General features: G+C 40.2%; 1 protein-coding gene across 1 annotated transcript in view; it reads left to right on the forward strand.

Annotated features, from left to right (window-relative positions):
* The first annotated feature begins 5,615 nt into the window (after positions 1–5,615).
* Positions 5,616–25,625, forward strand: part of LOC126285029 (uncharacterized) — a 91,431-nt gene continuing 71,421 nt past the window's right edge. The window contains exons 1-2 of the mRNA XM_049984354.1: positions 5,616–5,768; positions 23,190–23,403. Of these exons, the coding sequence (XP_049840311.1) occupies positions 5,616–5,768; positions 23,190–23,403 (367 nt within the window). The remainder of the gene's footprint in view (positions 5,769–23,189; positions 23,404–25,625) is intronic.

A 25,625-nucleotide genomic window follows, 5' to 3' on the forward strand; every position in this document is an offset into this window, starting at 1 on the left:
TCGCACAGAGTGTCTACTTCGACTTCACTACAAGATAAACCACTACTGACAGACACCAACACTCCACCACCAATTCTGCCTAATCTATCTTTCCTGAACACCGTCTGAGACTTCGTAAAAATTTCTGCAGAACTTATTTCAGGCTTTAGCCAGCTTTCTGTACCTATAACGATATCAGCTTCTGTGCTTTCTATTAGCGCTTGAAGCTCAGGGACTTTTCCAGGGCAACTACAACAATTTACAACAATAATTCCGACTGTTCCTTGATCCAAGCACGTCCTGTAATTGCCAAGCACCCTTTGACATTGCAGCCCATCCCGCACTTTCCCGAGGCCTTCTAACCTAAAAAACCGCCCAGTCCACGCCACACAGCCTCCGCTACCCGTGTAGCCGCCAGCTGAGTGTAGTGAACTCCTGACCTATTCAGCGGAACCCGAAACCCCACCACCCTATGGCGCAAGTCAAGGAATCTGCAGCCAATACGGTCGCAAAACCGTCTGAGCCTCTGATTCACACCCTCCACCCGGCTCTGCACCAAAGGTCCGCAGTCGGTTCTGTCAACGATGCTGCAGATGGTGAGCTCTGCCTTCATCTCGTAAGCAAGACCGGCAGCCTTCACCAAATCAGATAGCCGCTGGAATCCAGAGAGAATTTCCTCAGATCCAAAGCGACACACGTCATTAGTGCCGACATGTGCCACCACCTGCAGCTGGCTGCACCCTGTGCTCTTCATGGCATCCGGAAGTACCCTTTCGACATCAGGAATGACTCCTCCCGGAATGCACACGGAGTGCACACTGGATTTCTTCCCCTCCTTAGCCGCCATATCCCTAAGGGGCCCCATTACGCGCCTAACATTGGAGCTCCCAACTACCAGTAAGCCCAACCTCTGCGATTGCCCGGACCTTGAAGGCTGAGAATGATCCTCTGAAACAGGGCAGGCAGCTGCATCTGGCTCAGCCAGAGACAGTGCCTGAAACCGGTTTGTCAGACGCACCGGGGAGGCTTTCTGGTCAGCTTCCGGGGACGCCTTTCGCTGCCTGCCACGCCTTGGAACGACCTCCCAATCAACCACAGGCGAGGGCTCAGCCCCACTGCGGGCAGCAACCGGGGCAACCACAGCGGCAGACCGATCTGGGGACAGACGGGACGAGGTTGACATCCCCGTGATACCCGAGTCCGGCTCCCCACAGTGGTGCCCATTGGCAACAGCCTCAAGCTGCGCGACCGAAGTCAGCGCCGATTGCAGCTGTGAGCGAAGGGATGCCAAGTCAGCCCTCATCCGAACACAGCAATCGCAGTCCCTGTCCATTCTAATCGATGTTTAACAACAGTTACTGAAACACGAGTCGGTGCCTAGATAACGCAAGCGGAACACGCAAAGAATGTATCAACTAACCTGTACAAATGCCTAACGACTGCGCTACAATCTGCTGAATTTACGATTACAGTAACTAAAACTCGAAATTGCACCTCCTATACGAAACTCACACGCAATTTGAATAAGAATCTACGAAGTAAACACTAAAGCGCGATGCTACAACTGTCAAATACTATAATACGCCCGAAATATATGAATTAAACAATGCAAGTACCCAAAAACACGCAAAGAAATTAATTAAACTATGTAACAAATAAGTAAGCTAGGGTTATACGACTTGCTGCTGCAGCTGCTTATCCAACGGCGGCAGGGAGCACACTGACTGGCCAACCGACTCTGGCCGTTCACAACAAAAACAGAAGACAGACGACTACGCGAATTTACACTATTCAGGTACTAAGGCGCGATGCTACAACCCTCAAATACTATAATACGCCCGAAATATACGAATTAAACAATGCAAGTACCCAAAAACACGCAAAGAAATTAATTAAACTATGTAACAAATAAGTAAGCTAGGGTTTTACGACTTGCTGCTGCAGCTGCTTATCCAACGGCGGCAGGGAGCACACTCGTTATAATGCCTCGTGCACTCAGGTATCTCTGCAAGAGTGTGATCCGAGGGGAGAAAAGGTTCTACATTAGCAGCAATCTCAATGGCTGCATTACATATTAATACGTGGATTGGCGGAAGCAGAATTTGGTCCGTCTCTAAGACAGCGCCATCTCGTAGTGTGGAGACGGACGAGCGCTGCGCCTGCACTGTTATGCTTAGCGGGGCACGCTCTAGTGGGAAAGTTGTGTACGCGCTGACTACGCGGAACTATGTACACAACAAATAGCCCAAGTCCGTCGGACTGCACAATGGACATGAGTGGATGCATGTGACCAGAAAAGATGCTTACGTACGTGTCACCTATCAGAGTCATACCTAGACGTATCAGGGGTCCCACATCACTCCAACTGCACACGTCCCACACCGTTACAGAGCCTCCACCATCTTGAACAGTCCTTTGCTGACATGCAGGGTTCATGGATCCATCAGGTTGTCTCCATATCCCTACACGTCCATCCGCTGGATACAATTTGAAACGAGACTCGTCCGATCAGGCAACATGTTTCCAGTCGGCGACAGTCCAATGTCGGTGTTAATGGGCTGAGTCAAGGCGTAATGCTCTGTGCCATGAAGTCATCAAACGTACACGAGTGGAGCTTCGGCTACGAAAGCCCATGTCGATGATGTTTCGCTGAAGGGTTCTCATGCTGACAGTTGTTGATAGCCCAGCATTGATGTCTGTAGCAATTTGCTGAAGGATGGCGCTTCAGGCACGTTGAACGATTCTCTTCAATCGTCTTTGGTTCTGTTCTTGCAGGATCTTTTTCTGACCGCATCGATGTCGGAATTTTGATGTTTTACTGGATTCCTGATATTCACTGCACACTTGTGAATTGGTCGTACGTGAATATCCCCACTTTATCGCTACCTCGGAGATTGTGCGTCCCATTGCTCATGCACCGACTATAATATCACGTTCATATTCATTTAAATCTTGATAACCTGTCTGTAGCAACAGTAACCGATCTAACAACTGCGCCAGACACTTGTTCTTTTATAAAGGCGTTGCCAACTCCAGCGCTGTCTTCTGCTTGTTTACGTCTCACTGTACTTGAATATGCATGCCTATACCAGTTTCTTCGGCGTTTCAGTATAAATGCATTATCTGTACGTCCAGAGTTATGTGGCGTGAAAAGTGTACACAACCTCAACAGGAAGAAAGGCAACTGGCTAGTGGCTGTCCATGAAGTACCCAACACGAAGCTTCAAAAATTTTTCCAAGTCTTACGAATCTACGCAGATTAAAATTATGGCACTCTCCTGCAAATCTTCTACTAAAATGGTAGCAGCAAGAGCAGTCTTTTTCAGGCTGCTGTGTTCCACGGCTCTGGTTGTACATGTCCGAGGTTTGGCTATAGTATAACGGGTCTATTGCTATAAAACATTTAGTTATTGCTTCCTTCAATATACTCCTGTCCCCTGTCCCTACAACACTCCATGCGAATTTCTCATTCATGAAAATTATAAATTCCATGTGTTGTGGTACAAGCTCATCAGTAATAGCCATCTTGCAGAGTGATGTAAAGTGCAAGTGTCTCTGAGATAAACTAGTCCTGCTGTAGTAACTCATCTGGTTGCTACGCACTGTCATAGCCTGTGACGAACCAAACCTGCTCTGCGAGTGTACTTACAGATACTTACTGAGTGAGTGAGGCCCTTTGCTCAGCAGCGGCGGCCTAAACACATGCTGTCAAGAGGGCATTGGGTGGCATGTTGCTTGTGCATGCGTCTCTGGCCTCTCTTGTGATAGGCGTGCTTGACCCAGCACCTACTAATCAATCTTCGAACTTCATCTTTGCTGACCATTGTGCTGGTGACAGCTTATGGCATCACATTCCCCTTCCTCCCCCCTCCCCCCCCCCCCCCACACCCAATGCCACTCTGTTGTCGTGAAGAGAGGATGCAAACGACACAACAAGGGGGGGGGGGGAGGAGGGAGAGGAGGAGGAGGAGGAGGCAGGATGCTGGAGATGAGATATGAGCCGGGAGTGTGACTGGAGGATATGGAAGACAGCACAGCATACTTCCGACCGTACCACACCATCTGGCTTGTGAGGCAACTTGAATGTCCTCCAGAAAACTGCTGCCTGGCCACTCATCCATGCCTAAGTGCGTTTTTTGTGACGATGACAGTGATGGCAATGGCAACGATGGGTCCACATCTATTGTGTCTGCAAGCGGGGACAGCAGAGGCGATGGCGCATCATCTATCCGCTCCTCCTGCGGTACCCTTGTGGCAACAGCGGGCTGCTGCAAAGCCCGCATGGTCCCATAAGGCCATGAATCTTGGGGAAGAGCAGGGTCTCAGGGCAAATGACACGTGCAAATTTGATTCCAGTGGCAGTGTTGCAAACCATCAGGACCTGCAATCAAGTACATATAAGAGCCAATCCTGCACTTTTCCCAGTGTCCACAGTTGCCATAAACCCTGGAAAGAACAAGATTGTGCCACTCAAAGGGATACTTGCAGACTACTGGCGGCGCCAGATGTTGTGGTGCCATAGCGAGTGTAGCAATGTCCGATGCTGGCGACTGTGCACAAGTTCCGAAGATGATCTTGTGGGTGATAATGCAAATGATCTACACTTTAATGATCAAGATGTTGCCGATATGATAGAATATAAAAACACACAAAAAGAACATGACAAAGAAAAATGTAGACAAATATTCAATAATATACAGGTGTGCAATCTACTCACCCCTTTAAATATGTGTTTTTGTTAATGAATGAGTTTTACAAGCGTTAGTGATCTAGTGATTTGCCGGGTATAGCTTATAATGAAAAAGCATTGTAAAATATATAGTGATATATATCAGTGAGCAAATCACTAACCAAAATAATTATAAAACATAATATAATATTTCAGATTATTGGATAAAGATTAATTGGTTTTTTCACTTTGAAAAATAAAACTAATAAAAAATGGATAATAGTTTTTTATATTCAAAATAATAATAAAGAAATATTTATGTTAAGTGAGGACAACAATAACTTGTGGTTCAAGATTTTTTATTGATATTACGGGGCCTTCCTCACAATTCACAACCCAATACTGTTTTTAAATTAATGGATCTGGAATAGCTAAAGCAGTCTTTAGATTGTATCTGCTCTGTATTCTTTAATTATATCAACAAAAAAAGAAAGTACTAAACAAGTTATAAAATAACATTATCCTTACTAACCCAAGTATTATGTGAATTATCAAATCCTAACCATTTAACATATACTTTATCTTCTTCCTTTCTTAAAACTTTCTCAAGAAGATATTCACGTGGATATTTTGCCTCATGAAAGTTTCCTTTTACGTTTTTCTTCAGCCAGTGCCTTTGATTTATTTGTGGCTGGATTAGAATGAATGTGGTAACATGTTCAGTTTCAAAAATATCTGTTGGCCAATTGTCTATTTATTCTTTTTCATAAATCACTTTTTTTTGTTAACTGCCTTAATGGTAGATATTTATACTTTTTGGACAAAATATTATTGCAAACTGTGTTATATAAGTGCAAATGATATTTCACCCAACTCTGTAGCACAGATTTCAGTCATTCTAAACTTTGTAAATTTTGTGTAGGAAAAACTATGTACTCATTTTTATGTATCCTGAACTAAAACAAAGATGTCCATCCACTGCCTGCAGATTGTGCAAAAACTCTTCAACTTCCTGAGTGACCAGCAGGTCCACCTGGAAAATGTGGACTTGGACAACATAGTTAATGGAAATTCCAGCCTCAGCCTGAGCCTCATATCTATCATCGTCCTTGGCTTCCAGGTACGCCTTTCAGAAACAAAACACAATACTTTAAAAAATTCTTAGCTTTTTAAATTTAAAATGAAATGTTTGTTGTAGAACACCATCACAAGACACACAAAAGTATCAGCAATTTTAAAAGATTGCTGGAGGCTTAAATGACATGAGTTGGGGTAATTTCATTTATCAGTGAATAATAATGACTTAGTTAGCAAGAAAAATATTGCTACCTTGATTTCAGAAGTTCATTTGTGTTCATTGTTTTTCCTAGTTGTTGGTGGTATGCAGAGAGGTCTATATGGAGCCTGAAAATGGAGTATTGTATTGCTGTAACATTTGCCATTATGCTGCACTTCAGTATTGGGAGCATCATTCGTGGCATTTTTTTTCTTTTCCACCTGGACTGCAATTCATCTTTTGATAGTTTACTGGTGAATTCCAGTTAAGTTTTCTTTAACAGTTCCAGTCACATTTCACTATTTAACGAAGAGTATTGTGGAACCACCAAAAGTTATTGTAATGTGTACGTATTCACAGATAACCAGTTTCATTCAGATTATCATCTATGAGTCAGCTAGATGTTATTGCTGTGGTTCTCAGGCCAAAGAGTTCTTTCATGCAGCTCTCCATGCTACTCTATCCTGTGTAAACCTCTCCAACACCAAATAACTATTGCAAATTACCCCCTTTGGAATTTGCTTACTGTATTCATCTCTTGCTCTCAGTCTATGATTTTTATCCCCCTCGCTTTTGTCCAGTGTTAAACTGGTGATCCCTTAATGTCTCTGAATGCATTCTTTCAACCAATCCCTTCTTTTATTTAGCTTGTGCACAAAAATTACTTTCTGATTCTATTCAGTACATCCTCATTAGTTATGCAATCTAGCCATTTAATCTTCAGCATTCTTCTGCAGCACCACATTTCAAAAGCTTCTGTTCTCTTCTAGCGCTAACTGGTTATCACCTGTTCTTCACTTTCAAACATGGCTAGACTCAATACAAATATTTTCAGAAAAGTCTTTCTAACACCAAAATTCATAATCATCTTGTGAATATTGCAGTAATTATTATTTCTGTGCTTTTTAAGAATACTGTAGAGGAATTATATCTTATGCAAGACACCTTTGAAGCTTTGTTTTCACTCTGACACGTTTCAGCACAAAGGTGTCTTGCGTAATGTAGATTTCCTCTCCAACCTAAATCCAAATTGAGTGTTACGAAATGTCTCTTTTTCAGAAACATTTCCTTTCTGTTGTCAGTCAACATTTTATATCCTGGCTACTTTGACCATCACCAGTTATTTTGCTGCACAAATAGCAAAACTCATCTACTAATCTAATTGTCTCATTTTCTAATCTAATCCCCCAACATCACCTGATTTGATTCACCTACATTCCATTATTGTTGCTGTGAGTTTTTTGTTATTCATCTTATTCCTTCTTTCATGATACTGTCCACTCTGCTGAACCACTCATCCAAGTCCTTTGCTGTCTCTGACAGAATTACAATCTTGTCAGCAAACTTCAAAGATTTTTATTTCTTCTCCCTGAACTTTAATTGCTTCTCCATGTTTTCTATTGATTTCCTTTACTGTTTGCTCAATGTATAAATAGAATAACATTGGCCACGGGCTACAACCCTGTCTCACTCCTTTCTCAACCACTCACACCTCTCAATTCTTACAACTGCCACCCAGTTTCTGTACAGTCTCTGTTGAACCATCATGGATATGGGACAGTGGATGGTCAAGTATTTAACAAAGAAAATCTCCAAACAGCCTTGCAAATTGTGAAGTTATTTTATTTTCGCTACCAGTTTTGGCAATTCAGTATGTCATCTTCAGGCCGCATATGCACCTCTCAAAAATTATCAATATTGGCATATTGATAATCTTTGAGAGGTGCATATGGGGCCTGAAGGTGGCATACCAATTTCAGCAATACAGCAATACAATATGCCATCTTCAGGTTCCATATGAACTTCTGAAAAATTATTGATATTGGTATACTGGGGCCACCTGTTCCTGGACGTCATGAATTCTCATGTGCTACCTTCCAATACTTTACTGCAACTAGGATGCACTTGAGAATTCATGACATCCAGAAATAGATGGCCGCAGTACACCAATATCAATCATTTTTCAGAAGTCCATATGGAACCTGAAGGTGGCATATTGTATTGCTGAAATTGGTAGTGAAAATACAATAAAATAACTTCTCAATTTGCTCGACTGTTTGGGAGATTTCTTTGTTACATGAAAAAGTTTCTGCACAAGTTGTAAATAGTCTTTCACTCCCTATATTTTAGCCCTGCTTCCTTCAGAATTTCAGACAGGTTATTCCAGTCAACATTGTAAAGACTTTCTCTAGGTCTACAAATGATATAAATGTAGGTTTTCCTTTCCTTAATGTATCTTCTACAAAAAGTCATGAGGTCAGTATTACCTCACATGGTCCAACATTTCTCTAGAATCAAAACTGATCTTTCCTGAAGTCAGTTCTTACCAGTTTTTCATGTCTTCTATAAATTATTTGTGTTAGTATTTTGTAACCATGACTTATTAAACTTTTGGTGATTTTCAAACCTATCAGTACATGCTTTCTTTGTAACTGGAATTATTACATTCTTTTTGAAATTTGGTGGTATTTTGCTTGTTTCATACATTTAGCATACCAGGTGGAAGAGGTTTGACATGGTTGGCTCTCCCAAGGCTATTAGTAGTTTTATTCCCAGGGCCTTGTTTCAATATGAATCTTCAGTGCTCTGTCAAATTTTTCTTGCAGTATCATATCTCTGATCTCATCTTTGTCCATGTCCCTTTTCATTTCTACACTCCTGGAAATGGAAAAAAGAACACATTGACACCGGCGTGTCAGACACACCATACTTGCTCCGGACACTGCGAGAGGGCTGTACAAGCAATGATCACACGCACGGCACAGCGGACACACCAGGAACCGCAGTGTTGGCCGTCGAATGGTGCTAGCTGCGCAGCATTTGTGCACCGCCGCCAGTCAGTGTCAGCCAGTTTGCCGTGCCATACGGAGCTCCATCGCAGTCTTTAACACTGGTAGCATGCCGCGACAGCGTGGACGTGAACCATATGTGCAGTTGACGGACTTTGAGCGAGGGCATATAGTGGGCATGCGGGAGGCCGGGTGGACGTACCACCGAATTGCTCAACACATGGGGCGTGAGGTCTCCACAGTACATCGATGTGTTCGCCAGTGGTCGGCGGAAGGTGCATGTGCCCGTCGACCTGGGACCAGACCGCAGTGATGCACGGATGCACGCCAAGACCGTAGGATCCTACGCAGTGCCGCAGGGGACCACACCGCCACTTCCCAGCAAATTAGGGACACTGTTGCTCCTGGGGTATCAGCGAGGACCATTTGCAACCGTCTCCATGAAGCTGGGCTACGGTCCCGCACACCGTTAGGCCGTCTTCTGCTTACGCCCCAACATCGTGCAGCCCGCCTCCAGTGGTGTCGCGACAGGCGTGAATGGGGGGACGAATGGAGACGTGTCGTCTTCAGCGATGAGAGTCGCTTCTGCCTTGGTGCCAATGACGGTCGTATGCGTGTTTGGCGCCATGCAGGTGAGCGCCACAATCAGGACTGCATACGACCGAGGCACACAGGGCCAACACCCAGCATCATGGTGTGGGGACCGATCTCCTACACTGGCCGTACACCTCTGGTGATCGTCGAGGGGACACTGAATAGTGCACGGTACATCCAAACCGTCATCGAACCCATCATTCTACCATTCCTAGACCGGCAAGGGAACTTGCTGTTCCAACAGGACAATGCACGTCCGCATGTATCCCGTGCCACCCAACGTGCTCTAGAAGGTGTAAGTCAACTACCCTGTCCAGAAAGCTGGTCCAACTGAGGTGCCAGGTGGAAATGGCATGGCAAGCTGTTCCACAGGACTACATCCAGCCTCTCTACGATCGTCTCCATGGGAGAATAGCAGCCTGCATTGCTGCGAAAGGTGGATATACACTGTACTAGTGCCGACATTGTGCATGCTCTGTTGCCTGTGTCTATGTGCCTGTGGTTATGTCAGTGTGATCATGTGATGTATCTGACCCCAGGAATGTGTCAATAAAGTTTCCCCTTCCTGGGACAATGAATTCACGGTGTTCTTATTTCAATTTCCAGGAGTGTATAATATTGCCCTCAAGGTTATCGCTCCCATGTATGGGCCCTATTCATACTTCTTACATCTTCCACTAGTTTCCTTAATAGTGGTTTTTCCATGTGAGTGCTTGATATTCATACAGCTGTGTCTTTTTTTCTCCAAATGCCTCTTTAATTTTCCTATTGACAGTATATTATCTTTTCCCTAGTGGAATATGCTGCTAAATCCTTATATTGGTCCTCTAACCATTCCTGCTTATGAATTTTGCGCTACCTGTCAATCTCATTGTTGAGACCTTCGTATTCCCTTCTGCCTGTTTCATTTGCTACATTTTTGTATTTTCTCCTTTCGTCAATTAAATTCTGATATCCTGTGTTATCCAATGATTTCTACTACACATTTATCTTCTACTGTGTTCTTTTCCCATGGTCCAAGTCAATCATTGTGTACTGTTCCCTCTGGAACTCTTAATAACTTCTGCTTCTTTCAAATTGTCCACATGCCATTTCCTTAGTCCCCTATCTTTCTGCAGTTTCTTCATTTTTAATCTATAGTTCATCATGAATGACTTGTGGTCAGAGTCCACAATTGCCCTGTGAAATGTCTGGCAGTTAAAAATCGGGTTCTAAACTCGCCAGTGTCCTGAAGGTAGGGTATAAAATGAACATCAACAAAAGAAAAACAAGGATAATGGAATGTAGTCGAATTAAGTAGGGTGATGCTGAGGGAGTTAGATTAGGAAATGAGACACTTAAAGTAGTAAAGGAGTTTTGCTATTTGGGGAGCAAAATAACTGATGATGGTCGAAGTAGAGAGGATATAAAATGTAGACTGGCAATGGCAAGGAAAGCACTTTTGAAGAAGAGAAATTTGTTAACATCGAGTACAGATTTAAGTGACAGGAAGTCGTTTTTGAAAGTATTTGTATGGCGTGTAGCCATGCATGGAAGTGAAACATGGATGATAAATAGTTTGGACAAGAAGAGAATAGAAGCTTTTGAAATGTGGTGCTACAGAAGAATGCTGAAGATTAGATGGGTAGATCACATAACTAATGAGGAAGCATTGAATAGGATTGTGGAGAAGAGAAGTTTGTGGCACAACTTGAAAAGAAGAAGGGACCGATTGGTAGGACATGTTCTGAGACAACGAGGGATCACAAATTTAGCACTGGAGGGCAGGGTGGAGGGTAAAAATCGTACACCAAGAGATGAATACACTAAGCAGATTCAGAAGGATGTAGGTTGTAGCAGGTACTGGGAGATGAAGAAGCTTGCACAGGATAGAGTATCATGGAGAGCTGCATCAAACCAGTCTCAGGACTGAAGACAACAACAACAACAAACTCGCCATCTTACCCCAGTGCTGCTTTTTCTACTATAGATTTCACATCTAAATTGTCATACATTTTTGCTCCCAATTTTAACCCAGCATGCATTGGCAAATGTGCTTCAAAGAGAAAATGTTACACTCATATAGTGTAGGTCATGGAAGTTGTTATTTAATCATAGAAATCTACATAACTAAAAATGAAAATTACTGGCTAATGAACAGGCAGCAAGTGTACAATGTATTGTAATAAATAAGATTACTTGTTAAAAACTGAGTATTTATCACTGTGGGTTGTCTTGTCATTTGTAGCAAAAGATAAAATTGGTAAGAGTTTTCCTCCACAATGTAACCACTTGAAATTCATTTAGTCATACAAATTTATATACATTACAGTAGTAGTGTTAGGCTTTATTTTCTATGTTTAGCTGTGTGATGTGCTGACAGAGCTAGTGAAGAAAAATATTTGTTGTAGGCACAAGACATCACAGTTGAGGAGACTGATAACCAATGAAAAACGTCAGCAAAGGATGCAAACTCGTTATGGTGTCAGATGGACACTGCCAGCCATCACATTTGAAACATGATGAATTTCATGAAGCCATGATGTGATTGGCTCACATTTCATGACATTATTCACAAACATCATCGTAACATGATACAGTTGGAAAAACGCTCAAAGTCTTGTGCTATGTACAATCTCAACAATGTGTTTAATATTGAAGGGAACAAGTCTGGTCTCAGCAAGTTGTTGGATGGTTAGGTTGAGAAACATTCATTTGTATTTTGTATGTATATAGTTCTCATGGAGAATCTCCTAACAGTCTGTTTGGAAAATGGGACTAGTTAATACAGGGTACCAAACTGTAAGAAATGGATTGTGCAGAAAATCACATCTGTGTAACATTGTCTGTTTTAGATATTGGAAACTCTAGGTTGGAATATCAACAATATCAGAAAAAAAGATAGATTTCTATTCATCATAAAGGCGACCTGCACTGTTGCAGCCAGGCACTATGAAAAGACTTATATATTAAAGCTTTTTGTGAAGCCTCCTTCTTCAGCAAAGAAAACAAACACACACACACACACACACACACACACACACACACACACACACACATATTCACACAAGCAAGCAAACCTCATGTACACATGATCTCTGCCATTGACTCATAATGCTGTTAATTCTAAAATATTTGTAATTAATCTTTCATTAGCAAGCAATTTGAGCTCTACTTCATAACTTCCTTGCAGATGAAAGCTGTATGCTGTTCAACTGAGAACCAGACCTTTTACAGCTAATTTTCTTTAGAAAGTTGCACACACTAGTCTGCTAGGCTCTTGTTAAACCAGTTTTCCACAATACATTTTTCCCTGTAAGTGATAGCTCAATGAGGTATACAGGAGAAGTTGTATTGGTTAATTACTTTTTTCTTTGCGGCAACTGCCGAAAAAAGAAGCCAAAAACGAAGAAGATGGCATGTTGTAAAGGGGTACCCTCCTCTAACATACCTTTCTTCAACAAAAATTATTGATGCCAAAAATACTTTCCTCCTTTTAAACAGGTTAATATTATCTCAGCTGTTTTTCTAAAAGAATTTTGTATGATTTTTGTTCATGACCTGGTATATTTCAGGCTAAAATGTATAAAAAGAGATTAATTTATTTTTGTTGTTACAATCTATATGTACTAGCTCTGTATGTACAATTAAAATTACTTTTCTTTTAGAAACATTTGAAATTATGAAATATCTGGCATACATAAAATTCCTATTCTTAATTGCACAATCTGAGACTAACTATTGAATTTATTTCTGAATTCATTTGTAAAATAATTGTATACATTTGTCTAAAAAGTTTGTAAACTCTTTGGAATGTTGTTAGTACCACAGAATGAGCTAATAGTGATTATGCCTCTGATGTCATTGGACATGTGTTTAATTTTGGCAATAACAATGTAATTTTTTATTTAAAAGTGGAGATTATAAATATGATGTGATGTAGATAAATGTGAAAAAATGAAAATAAAAATAAAAACAGGCAATTCTCCATAGCATAACTGCCTACTACGCAGGGGGCATGGGTTCGATTCCCAGCAGGGGACTGGGTGTTGTGTGTCCTTCATCATCATTGACTCACAAGTCACTGATGTGGCATCACCTAAAAAGGACTTGCAATGCAGCAGCTGAGCTCCCTGAAGGGGCCTCCTGGCCAACAATGTCATACAGTCATTTTCAATTGGAACCAGAGAAACTAGAAAGTCAAAAAATTTCAGCCTCAAGAATCAACCCCTGGACCTGAAAACTGGAGCCAACTATGATAAAAGTAGATAAGTGAAAAAGTTATTTATAAATCCTACTCCTCTTGAAGCTTATTAAAAGAATCTATTACGAAATGGGTGAAAATCAACAGGTGATGTGAGAGAGGTTATGTTACAATGTATACAGTAGAACTAGGGTGAAGGTTGGAAAGTAGAAGAAGGAGCACTAGCAAAAAAGGAGTTGTGTGGTCGTGTATACAGTAGAACTATGGTGAAGATTGGAAAGTAGAAGAAGGAGCACTAGCAAAAAAGGAGTTGTGTGGTCGTGTATACAGTAGAACTATGGTGAAGATTGGAAAGTAGAAGAAGGGGCACTAGCAAAAAAGGAGTAGTGTGGTTGTGTTGTGAGGTGTTACAGTTAATAAGAGTACTGCCTTAGAACAGCAAATTCTAATGTACAAGGAAGTTTCAGGTGCAAAATTCCTAGCTTTTGAAAAGCAGGGTGACTATTTCTGAAAGAAGTTTTTAAAGACTGTCTCATTGTGGAAAGATTGATTTTGAGGTTGAAAAATAGTTTGGAGAAACCATTCCTGATACTATGTAACCTTCACATTACCATTGATAGAAATGAGAGGTGTCAGACATTTGTATGTCATTCTGGCCAACACAACTCTCCTCCCTACTGAACCTGTGGACTGCAGGCCTGAGATGTGCATCAGTCCCTAGCTATCTCCACATTTTCTGATGATTGTCAGGTGTCAGTCAAACAGTGCATTATCAGAAAAGATGACCCCCCACTACTGACCCATGTCAATTCTGTGTGATCCCTTCCCATGTTCTTCAAGCACCACTATGCTGGAGATTTTGTACTGTTGTTCTAATACAGGCTGGCAAAATAAAAGTGGCCTGGAAAACATTTCTAGGACTGATGCAGACCAGACCCTTGTTAATGGGGAGGAATACTGTCCATCACAGGAAATGTGAGAAAAAGTGAGTTAGATGCACCGATTGGTTGCTGTCACATGTCCACCTACCGCCTTGCTTGGTCCCAAGTACTTTACTGTGTCACTGTAACAGAGTGAGTGACAGGAGCAGATGTATTTACTGACCAGTTGATTTCAATGCTCTCCTGTGAATCCTGTCTCTTCTGCAGAAAGTACAGGATCTGTCATTACTCGTCCATTTGACTGGGAGTGGTGTGTCAATGATGGACCTACGCATCCTATACAGGGGGGTATGGGGACCAGGGAGGACTCATGATGTTTTACCAATCCCCCTAATGAACAATTTCACTAAAACTAAAACTGAACCAGTGGGACTCACTTCACTTGTTTTGGGGAAACTTGTTTTGTCCAGTGTCAAGAGGAGGCAAATGCAAAACAGTTCTGGTCTGTTAATGGCCAGCACTTCAAACGTACACCAAACGATGGTACCCTTTTGGAAACTGGTATCAATGGACAGGAAAGGACACAAAGTGCACACTGTGTATGCATGAGGGCCCCATTCAGCTTGTTGAAGAGGCTATTCCAGCAGCCATTGAGGGAACAGGTTACAACCAACTGCAGATGGTGGTGCATGTTGGAACGGAAGATGTCTCTCGTCGGCTCTGAGGACATACTTGAATCATTTCAGTGACTGACAGAGAATGTTGTGAAGCCCAGCCTTGCACATGGAGTTTCAATGAAGCTCTCAATTTGCAGCATTTGCAGTGGGATGGAACCAAGGACTTTGAAGGTTGTGTGACAAGCTAGGGTGTGACTTCTTGGACTTGCACTATAGGGTTGATAATTGTAGGGTCCTCTTAAATGTGTCAGGTGTGCACTACCCATCAGAAACTGCTACTCAGGTCGCTGACTATGTGCAAGGAACATATAAGGTTTTCTTAAGGTTAGGTGACTCCCCATCCAATCCAGCTGAAGAAAGCCAAGCCGAATTAGTGTAAGACTGAAATAAGTGCCTCCTGCTGGTGAGAGAATTAAAATTCTCATGATAAACTGATAAACCATTTGCAACAAAATGCCAGAGTTTGAAGTACTCATGAATAGCAATGAAACTCACATAAAACTAGGTACAGAGGGCTGATTGGAACATAAAAAACGATAGCAGAGAGATTTTCAGGGAGAATTTATGTATATGTAGAAAGGATAGGCTAATGGGAAATGGAGGTGGTGTATTTTTTGTAATAGACAAGAAACTCAAATACACTGAGATAGAAATTAAAGTTGCATGTGAGATTGTTTGGGCAGGACTGAGTATCAGGGGTGGGTTTAAAAAGATAATTGGATCCTTCTATTGCTCACCAGACTTATCTCATGGTGTAACCAAAAACTTTAGAGAAAACCTCAATTCACTTGTGTCTAAGTTCCCCAATCAGGCTGTAATCATTGGTGGAGACTTGAATCATCCAACAATTAATTGGTAAAATTACAGTTTTGTTAGTGGTTGGCACACTAAGACATCCTGTGAAACATTACCACATGTCTTCTCTGAAAACTACCTAGAACAGATAATTAGGAACTGCACTCATGTTTGGTGGCAACAAATAGACCTGTCATCTTCGAAGATGTCCACAATGAAACTGATATCAGTGGCCATGATGCAGTTGTGCCAACAGTGATTGCCAAATTACTAAGCACAACTAATTATAGCAGATATATATACCATGGTTCAAGTTCAAAAGAATAGCGGACCATGCACTGGATAGATAAATACCCTGTAGAACAGTTCATAATGGGAGGGTACCTCCATGGTGTACAGACACCATAAAGAAACTTCTGAAGAATCAGACTACTGCATAATAGGTATTAAACAAAGTATAGGACTATAGATAGAGAGATGCTGAATGAAACATATTTGCAGTCCAGAGAGCAATGCATGATGTCTTCAATGACAACCATAGCAGAATATTATCAAATGATAGCATATGAGACAAGAAATGAAATCGAGGGTATCAAAGGAAAAGCTGAAATGCTTAACTCCATTTACAAATGTTCCTTCACAAGTGAAAACTTAGGAGTTTTGTCACAGTTAAATCCTTGTACCACTGAGAATATAAATGTAACTAGTAGTAGTATCCATTGTGTTGACAAACAGCTGAAGTTGCTTAAATGGAACAAAATATCAACCAGCATGGATTCAAAACATCAATTATGTGAAACCCAGCATGCACTATTCTCGTGACATACTGAAAACTTTGGGTCAATGGAGTCAGGTAGATGCAATATTTCTTGATTTCCAAGAAGTATTTGACTCAGTAGCACACCAATGCTTATTGTCAAAAGTGTGATCATATAGGGTATTCAGTGAAATTTGTGACTGGATTGAGGATTTTTTGGTAAGGAGGATGCAGGCACCATGTTACCTTGGGTAGGAAATCATCATCAGATGTAGAAGTAACTTCAACTGTGCATCAGGGAAGTGTGTTGGCACCCTTACTGTTCATGTTGTAAATTAATGACCTTGCAGACAATACTGATAGTAACCTCAGACTTTTTGTAAATGACAGAGTTATCTATAATGAAGTATAGTCTGAAAGAAGCTGCATAAATATTCAGACCAATCCTGATACGATTTCAAAGTCATGCAGAGATCGGCATCTTACTTCAATTGTTCAGAAATGTAAAATTGTGCAGTGCACAAAATGAAAAAAATAAAAATAAAAAGTTGTATCCTGTGTCTATAATATCAGGGAGTCAGTGTTGGAATCAGCCAACTCATACAAATACCTGGGTGTAAGACTTTGTAATGGAATGGAATGATCACACAGGCTCAGTCATAGGTAAAGCAGGTAGACTTCAGTTTACTGGTAAACTAATGGGTAAGTGCATTCAGTCAGCAATGGAGATATTGAAGAAACTGAACTGGCAGATTCTTGAAGATAGATGTAAACTACCTTGAGAAAATCTAGTAAAAAATTTCAAGAGCCAGCTTTAAATGATGACTTTCAGAATATGCTACAATCACATATGTGACACCTACACAGGGGCCATGAGGACAATATTAGAATTATTATTGCATGCACATAGGCATTCAAACAGTCAAGCTTCCAGTATTCCATACACGAGTGGAACTGGAATAAACTTTAATAACTGGTACAGTGGAATGCACTCTCTGCCATGCACCTCATGGTGGTTTGCAGAATGTAGGTATAGAAAACTAACAGGTCCTAAAGGTAGGAACATTTTTTCTCATTTTCAATATTTATGTTGGCAGTTCTTGAATGTTACCTGTAGGTTAAAAGTTACTAGCCATTGTGCATTCTTGTACTGTTATTGTTTTCTTGAATTGATTTGTCTTTTGATACAATTAATTATTACAACTTCAGTAATAACACATTTTGCTCAACAGGCATTAGTACCTCACATCAACTTTCTTCAAACATTTAATTTAATGGTAAGATGTTCTTCTTCTTCATCATCTTCACCTCCTCCTCCTTATTTCAAATGGTAAAGTGTTGTTCCTGCATCCACAACTTCCAGCCATGACTTTCAGGGCTGTTAAATTAGGCGAAAAGAAAAAGCTAATGCATCATCAAAGGATGGCTTATATATTCACCATAAATTTCTTATTAATTCCAGACACTCTTGTTACCTACATAAATGACGCAGAGCAAAGTGTGAAATACAGATTAACATGTCTTATTATCAGTAATGGTGTGTTTGTGATGAGATGTGATTCACTAAATTGAGAAAATAAGAGTAATCAAATGACGAATGGTGTATTTGTCTTTTGGATTTGCAGCTGTTGTATGTTTTCCATGTTTGTAGTTAAAATTATTGCATATACATTCCACCTTTTATGCAAAACACTGCTTTTTTTCTCTTGTTACCCAAACATGTTTTGGTACCTTCCTACCATCATCAGTGGGTTTTGTGTGTTGAACAACTGTAAAAAGTGAAATATTTTGGGTTGTAGCTGATCTAACAAAATGAGGCCTAAAAACAGTTTTTGATCATTTTTTTCTCACCCTTATTTTAACTTATATGGTTTTGCAGGACTGTCTGTATGGTGTCCTGCACTGGTAGTTTGTTCTCTGTAAACCTAATGATGTAAATGAGAATTTCATCATTGAGTTAACACGTCCCTTGATTTTTAATATCGTGATTTTGGTGTGGCAAGATATTTGTAATTATATTTGTTATTACTAGCAAAAATGTGCTTTTGGTGTGGCAAAATATTTGCAGTTATGTTTGTTATTACTCACAAATATAATTTCAAACATTTTTCCACACCAAACTCATGTTATTAAAAATCAAGGGATGTGTTAACTCACTGAGAAAAAACACATTTACGTCTTTTGGTTTGCAGATGACATGCTTTGAGTGCAGGACACCATACAAATGATCCTGCAAATCCATATATGTGAAATCAAGGCAAGAACAAATATGAACAAAAAGATATCTTTAGGCTTCATTTTGTTAGATCAGCTACAACCTAAAATATATTCACTATTTACAGTTGTTCAATAAACAAAACCAACTGATCATGACACAGGAGTGGAAACAAGTTTGGGTAAAAAGAGAAGAAAACAGTGTTTTGCATAAAAAGTAAAACCTACATCCAATGATGTTTTGTCATACTGAAGCTGTGTTATGATGCAGATGATGTTTGTTATAGTAAAGAAATACAACTCAGCATTGGGGCAGATAATGTTTAGGCTGTTAGGCTAATACTCATTCATGTAGTGTTATTTCCGACTACTCTCTTACATGTAGTAGCATTGGACTTAAGGAGCAAAACTTGCAGAATAAAAGAAAAACTAGTGATTGGATTTGCTCTCATATTTATTGACAATCAGAAATGTGTTTCACTCTTTTACTTACTTTTCCTCCATAAACTTATGTCAATTACATAAGTTTTAGAGGCACAAACTGTAGTTTTTAGCGAGGTGGCGCAGTGGTTAGCACACTGGACTCGCATTCGGGAGGACGACGGTTCAATCCCGTCTCCGGCCATCCTGATTTAGGTTTTCCGTGATTTCCCTAAATCGTTTCAGGCAAATGCCGGGATGGTTCCTTTGAAAGGGCACGGCCAATTTCCTTCCCTAACCCGAGCTTGCGCTCCGTCTCTAATGACCTCGTTGTCGACGGGACGTTAAACAAAACTAACCTAACCTAACCTGTAGTTTTTAGATTTGTGGATAAAGACGCCTTGAGGTGCTGCTGATCAGATTGCAGTTACAAATACAAGATAACAATCAGAAGTCCCCACGAGTTGACAAGGTCACATCATATCTGATATATTGTGGTGTGGAAAAGCTTAACCAAATCGTAAGGTAAGCAGAGCTCAAAGACTACAGGGAGTGAAAGCGTAGATCCAAAGGAGGTTACAGTTTCAGCACAATTTTATTTTATTAAACATTAAAAACACCTAATAAAATTTTTTAAACATCAGGTCTGAAGGTCCAATAGACATTCACAACTGTAATGTCAGAATGACAACGTTAAGTTTCAACATTAGGAGATAATCAGGGGGTTGAAGGACCCAACACTTTTGATTAATTATTGACAAATACAAAAAGTTACTGAAAGGAATGACTTTAATCATTCGGCCAGAAGGGCCAATCAAATATAACCACAAATGCTGATTTGATAATGCAACAGTTAATTTACTTTGTCTAAAGGAGCAGTAAAGACCAAAAGACAAATTCATATACCAAAGTTTTTTTTAAATGAAACAAGCTAACAAGATCAAATTAATAGCCAAAAGGGGTAGTGACATCGCCACTCGTCCTGAAGGGCCTGAATATCAGTAGTAATAAATATTTGAGAATGGTTGAAGTCAGTGTGTTAGCACTTAAAACCAGCCCGTGCTCCTCACCACTAGGAAAAATTTACAATCAGTGTGCTAGGACTGCCTGCTTTAGCAACATGGCACAGACCAGCAGAACAACTACTGACTTCACCAACGTGGCGAATCGTCCACATAGGGCATGACAGCAACTCTCTATACCACATAAAATAAAAATTACTAAACATTGAAACACACGGTTCAAAATATAATGCCTATCTGGGCAGGAACTGTTAATGATGCCCACTGGCCTTCGTAAATCTTCGACTTAGTAAATGTGATGGCCAGTACTAAATAATAATACCACTCAACAAATTGTAAAACACAAGAAAATAATAATACCACTCAACAAATTGTAAAACACAAGATCATTATTGCACTTGGGTCAGAATAAAATTTCAACCACAGATAATATTTTCGGTTCAGTTATTAAGGCACAGAGAGTTAACACTCTTTTCTAGTGATAGTTACAATTGACAATGTAACAGCAGATCATTGAATCAGGATTTTGGGCACACCTGAGCCTACTAAAATTGCAAAACACCATGGCACATGACCTTAGAGCAAAACACACCAGATGACATGGGCAGAAATTGAGTAAGACACATCAAGTCAAGAAATTCTCACCATTAGTCCAGAAGGCAGACAAGCATTTGGTGACAGGTTGCAACCATCACCAACTCAGTTTATGTCAATCTCCCCAGTTCCGCCATCGCATCAACAGTTGCCACGCCAAGCTTCCATATCACACAACCGTTAAGAACAACTCCCGCCATCTCGAGTAGACATGTTCATAGCAATCACGTGTATTCACAGGAAGTTATACCACCTTTACCACAACATTGCACTGCCACACAACCAGAAACTTAACTCCCTGTCTCACTCCTGCAGCAGCACTTGATACTCTCATCGTCAGCAGGTCTCTCCACAGAACGCAGCGCCCTGCGAAATTTAAAAGCAAACTGACCAAGCGTGGCAGAGCAAAGCCAAGGTTCTGGAAGATGACACATCACACCTAGGCAAAGATGAAGATGATATGGTTCAATATCCAGCATAAACAAGACAGAAGAGCTGCTGCAGAAATCAGAACACAAGTGAGAGTTTGTCCTATGGAAGGAGGACATCCATCAAGAGAAATGGGAACAGTTTGCAAGCAGGTGAGGCTGCACTGAAAATCCCTAATTTTGTTTCCTGATATCTGTGATCAAACTGTTGTGGCTACAATGTAGCAGTTGTTCTAATTTACTCCTAACTGACCAACTAAGGTGGTAGTTCTGAGACTTATACAGACATTTAGGCTTCTATCTCATTTGTATGAGTGTAATTCAATAAATAGTGCCTGCTGCCACTCTCTCACTCCAGTTTGTGTGTGTGTGTGTGTGTGTGTGTGTGTGTGTGTGTGTGTGTGTGTGTTAAATACTTCACATTTTATGTTTCTTCTGCACTTGTATTGAGTTTTGAACAATTCCAATAGATAGTGCAATTGTAGAGAACCAGCAAAATGACACAAACACAAGACACTCTTGACAAACAACAATCTGTAATTAAATTCTTAGTTGTGGAAAAAGGAAATAAAGTGAACATCCATAAACGTTTGTGTGCACTGCTTAGTAATCATCCAGTTGATAGGAGTACTGTTGGATGATGGCTACGGAGTCTTAAAGCATCAGGAAAACAAGAAATTGAACTCTGTAATGTGCCACATTGAGAATGTCCTGTCATAGCCACTGCTCCTGACACTGTGAATGCTATTCTCCATGCAGGCTGATGCATCACAAGTTTACAATTGGCTCCACAGCTATTGGTGAACACTTGAAGTGGGTGTGCACAATGATTGAGACCCTTGGATACGCAAAGGTATGCTCAAGATATGTTCCACAAATGTTCACAACAGATTGCAAGACTCAAATAAAAGCCATTTCACCTGAACTGTTGGTGCAGTTGGAGGCAAATGGAAAGGCTTTTCTGTCTTGAATTGTCAGTGATGAAACCTATAAGAAAAGGACAATAGCTTTTTCTGACAGGAAATGCTTGCTATTAGAGAACACTGGCACAGGACCACACAACATGATGACAACTGTGTAGAAAATACTACATATAAAAGGAATGTTGATTGATATGGAAACTGAATTCTAACTCTTATCAATAAATATGATCTGTGAAAAAAAGAAATAGTGGGGAAACTATTTACTAAACAACCCCCATAAATATCTAGAGGTAGATGTCATGTATACATAACTGCCATCTCTGACAGTTCAAACAGGAATGCAACTCTCATGTCAAGTGGAAGCAGCAATTGGGACAGACTGGGGAAGGGGTAGCAGCATACAGGTTGGGGAGAATATAGGCAGTGTCTGGTGGAGCATGCAGAGACTAGATGGATGCATGAAGACTGCCAGTCACAACACAGACAGGCTGGAATGGAGAAGATAGACAGGAGCACTGATGGAGGGCGACACACAGTAAGGATGAGGGATGTGAATAGGACCTTCTTTCTTTCATTTCCAGTCCGGAATCCATCACTGCAGTTTGTCACTTTTATTACTATTCACTCTACATAAACCCTGCAGTCCTGTGGGGATCACTCAGAGGTGACATTGAAATGGGTTCCTCTTAATGAAAAGTTTTATAGATGATGATATAGATAACTCTCCAGTATTCCTCATATTGTTTTGCACAATGAGTTACTATGTGTTGATAATATGTATTCCTACCTTATTTGTAGGAATTGAACTGATTTGTCAATGTAGTCAGTAATAACAATTTGACATCACCATGTGGCAGTTGACCTCATTATGCTCAGTGTGATACCACTGGTGAATTGCGATATATGCTGATTTTTGGAAATGTGGTTTGTTTGCACATCTCCTAGAGACTTTTTGACAATGTTGAAACACACATTTTTACGTTAACAGATTCAGTTACAAAGTGATTATGTGAGAAATGTTGCCTTTGTAGAAACAGCATCTCATATCCCAGGACAATTTTGCATTCAACCTGGCCACAGTGAAGGGGGCTGCGAAGAAACAGGAGGATATCAACATATTGTGAATGTGACCAGGCCATCATGGGTGTACTGTAGTAACTCACAGATGAAAACTACCATGACTTTGACGGAATCAGTGCCAGGTAATGAATGATGAAATACTACTACTGTTTTGCTTTGACAAAATAAGGATAGGGGATGACTATATTTGAATGAATGTATGTTGCACAGGAACTATGACAAATATATGGCATGGGGACATTGGACAAAAGATTTTATTGGGAGTGTGTTTATTAATATTTTACTGAGGAGTAGTGTAGCTACTCCCTTCCTGCTGTCTTCCTTCAGGTAATAATGAGGAAGAAAGCCGATAGCAAGCCATGAGCAAATTGTAGTTAGTTTTAAACGTGGCTGCTTGGTTCAGTGACTGTTTGGTCTCAATTTATATAGTGATTTAAATAAAACAGAAAGAAACATTCCACATGGGAAAAATATATTAAAAACAAAGATTCCATGACTAACCAAACGGGAAAGCACCGGTAGATAGGCACAATAAAAAAATTTTGTGTGTGTGTTTGTGCGTTTTTTTATTGTGCCTATCTACTGGCGGTTTCCCACTTGGTAAGTCATGGAATCTTTGTTTTTAATATATATATATATATATATATATATATATATATATATATATATATATAAAATAGAAAGAAACTTCCACATGGGAAAAATATATTAAAAACAAAGATTCCAAGACTTACCAAGCGGGAAAGCGCCGGCAGACAGGCACATGAACAAAACACACAAACACACACACAGAATTACTAGCTTTCGCAACCGATGGTTGCTTCTTCAGGAAGGAGAGGGAAAGACGAAAGGATGTGGGTTTTAAGGGAGAGGGTAAGGAGTCATTCCAATCCCGGGAGCGAAAAGACTTCCCTTAGGGGAAAAAAAGGACAGGTGTACACTCGCACACACACACACACACACACATATCCATCCACACATACACAGACACAAGCAGACATATTTCCCCTAAGGGAAGTCTTTCCGCTCCCGGGATTGGAATGACTCCTTACCCTCTCCCTTAAAACCCACATCCTTTCGTCTTTCCCTCTCCTTCCTGAAGAAGCAACCATCGGTTGCGAAAGCTAATAATTCTGTGTGTGTGTTTGTGTGTTTTGTTCATGTGCCTGTCTGCCGGCACTTTCCCGCTTGGTAAGTCTTGGAATCTTTGTTTTTAATATATATATATATATATATATATATATATATATATATATATATATATATATATATATATATATATATATTACTAAAAATTGTGATTGAGTGCTTATTTAGTTCAACTTTAAATTCTAGTTAATAGTAGCACAATTTCAGTTACATAGCAGGACAGTAGTTTTTCTCTGACTGTTTCCTGCATCTATTTCTCAACCACTTGCTGGGACTTTTAGCCTTATCTGATGCCGCACACTCTTAATTAGTAGAACTGTTAGATTGTTTCTTCTTCAACCAACATTTGGTTAATAGATATGATTGTCACTTTACAAATATTCAGTTTTTCTTATTTACCATCCTTTAGTCAGAAAACTGCACATCTTTACATGGTTCTAGCATTTCTCAATAAAAGTTCTTGTTACATTGGCTGCTTCCAAAGTCTGGTTCTCATCTTAAGCTTCTCTTCTATTCTTCTCATTTTGGACACAGAAGTGTTTTGATGGTTTCACTGCTATAGTCTGTAGATTTGATATTAACTACAATTTGTAGCTAATAGTGTGATATAATATGCTTAGAATTTCCTGGTCTGTTTATCACAATTTTCATGTAACAAAATTTTATTAACACTGTATTTCTTCTCTGCGTCTGTTAAGGCCAGATCTGAAGTTCATTGAGAATTAATGACTGCAGGGTGAAACAAAGAACACAGATTTCTTGTATTTTTTCATTTTTTATATAATTGTATGGATTTTGTAGGCATGTTTTGATTTCAGAAGTAGTATTCAAGGCTAGCACAGTTGCTAGTCATTAATAAATGAGAGTCTGAACTTGTTAACAGAAAAGACAATGTCCTTCACCTGCAAAATTGTCTACTAGAGATTCTCAGAGTTTGCTGTCTTCACTTGTAGTATTCTCTCCAGCTGCAGAAAAACTTCCAAGAGGTACTGTGTATGCTGGACTGTATGGAAGAATTTTAGGTGCATAATCAAGCATAGGAAATACAGTGATTTGTGTCCTGTGGATGCAAAGTAGCTACCAGTTCTTCTACTGTTGTGTGCTTACCAGAGGGAAAGGACTGATTAACTGTAATGGCAGTTACCAGGAAACTGAAACTTCAATTCAGTGGCAACAGAAATTCTGGTCAGCAGCA

This window comes from Schistocerca gregaria, chromosome 8 (genome assembly GCF_023897955.1).
Source record: "Schistocerca gregaria isolate iqSchGreg1 chromosome 8, iqSchGreg1.2, whole genome shotgun sequence".
Classification (NCBI taxonomy): Eukaryota; Metazoa; Arthropoda; class Insecta; order Orthoptera; family Acrididae; genus Schistocerca; species Schistocerca gregaria.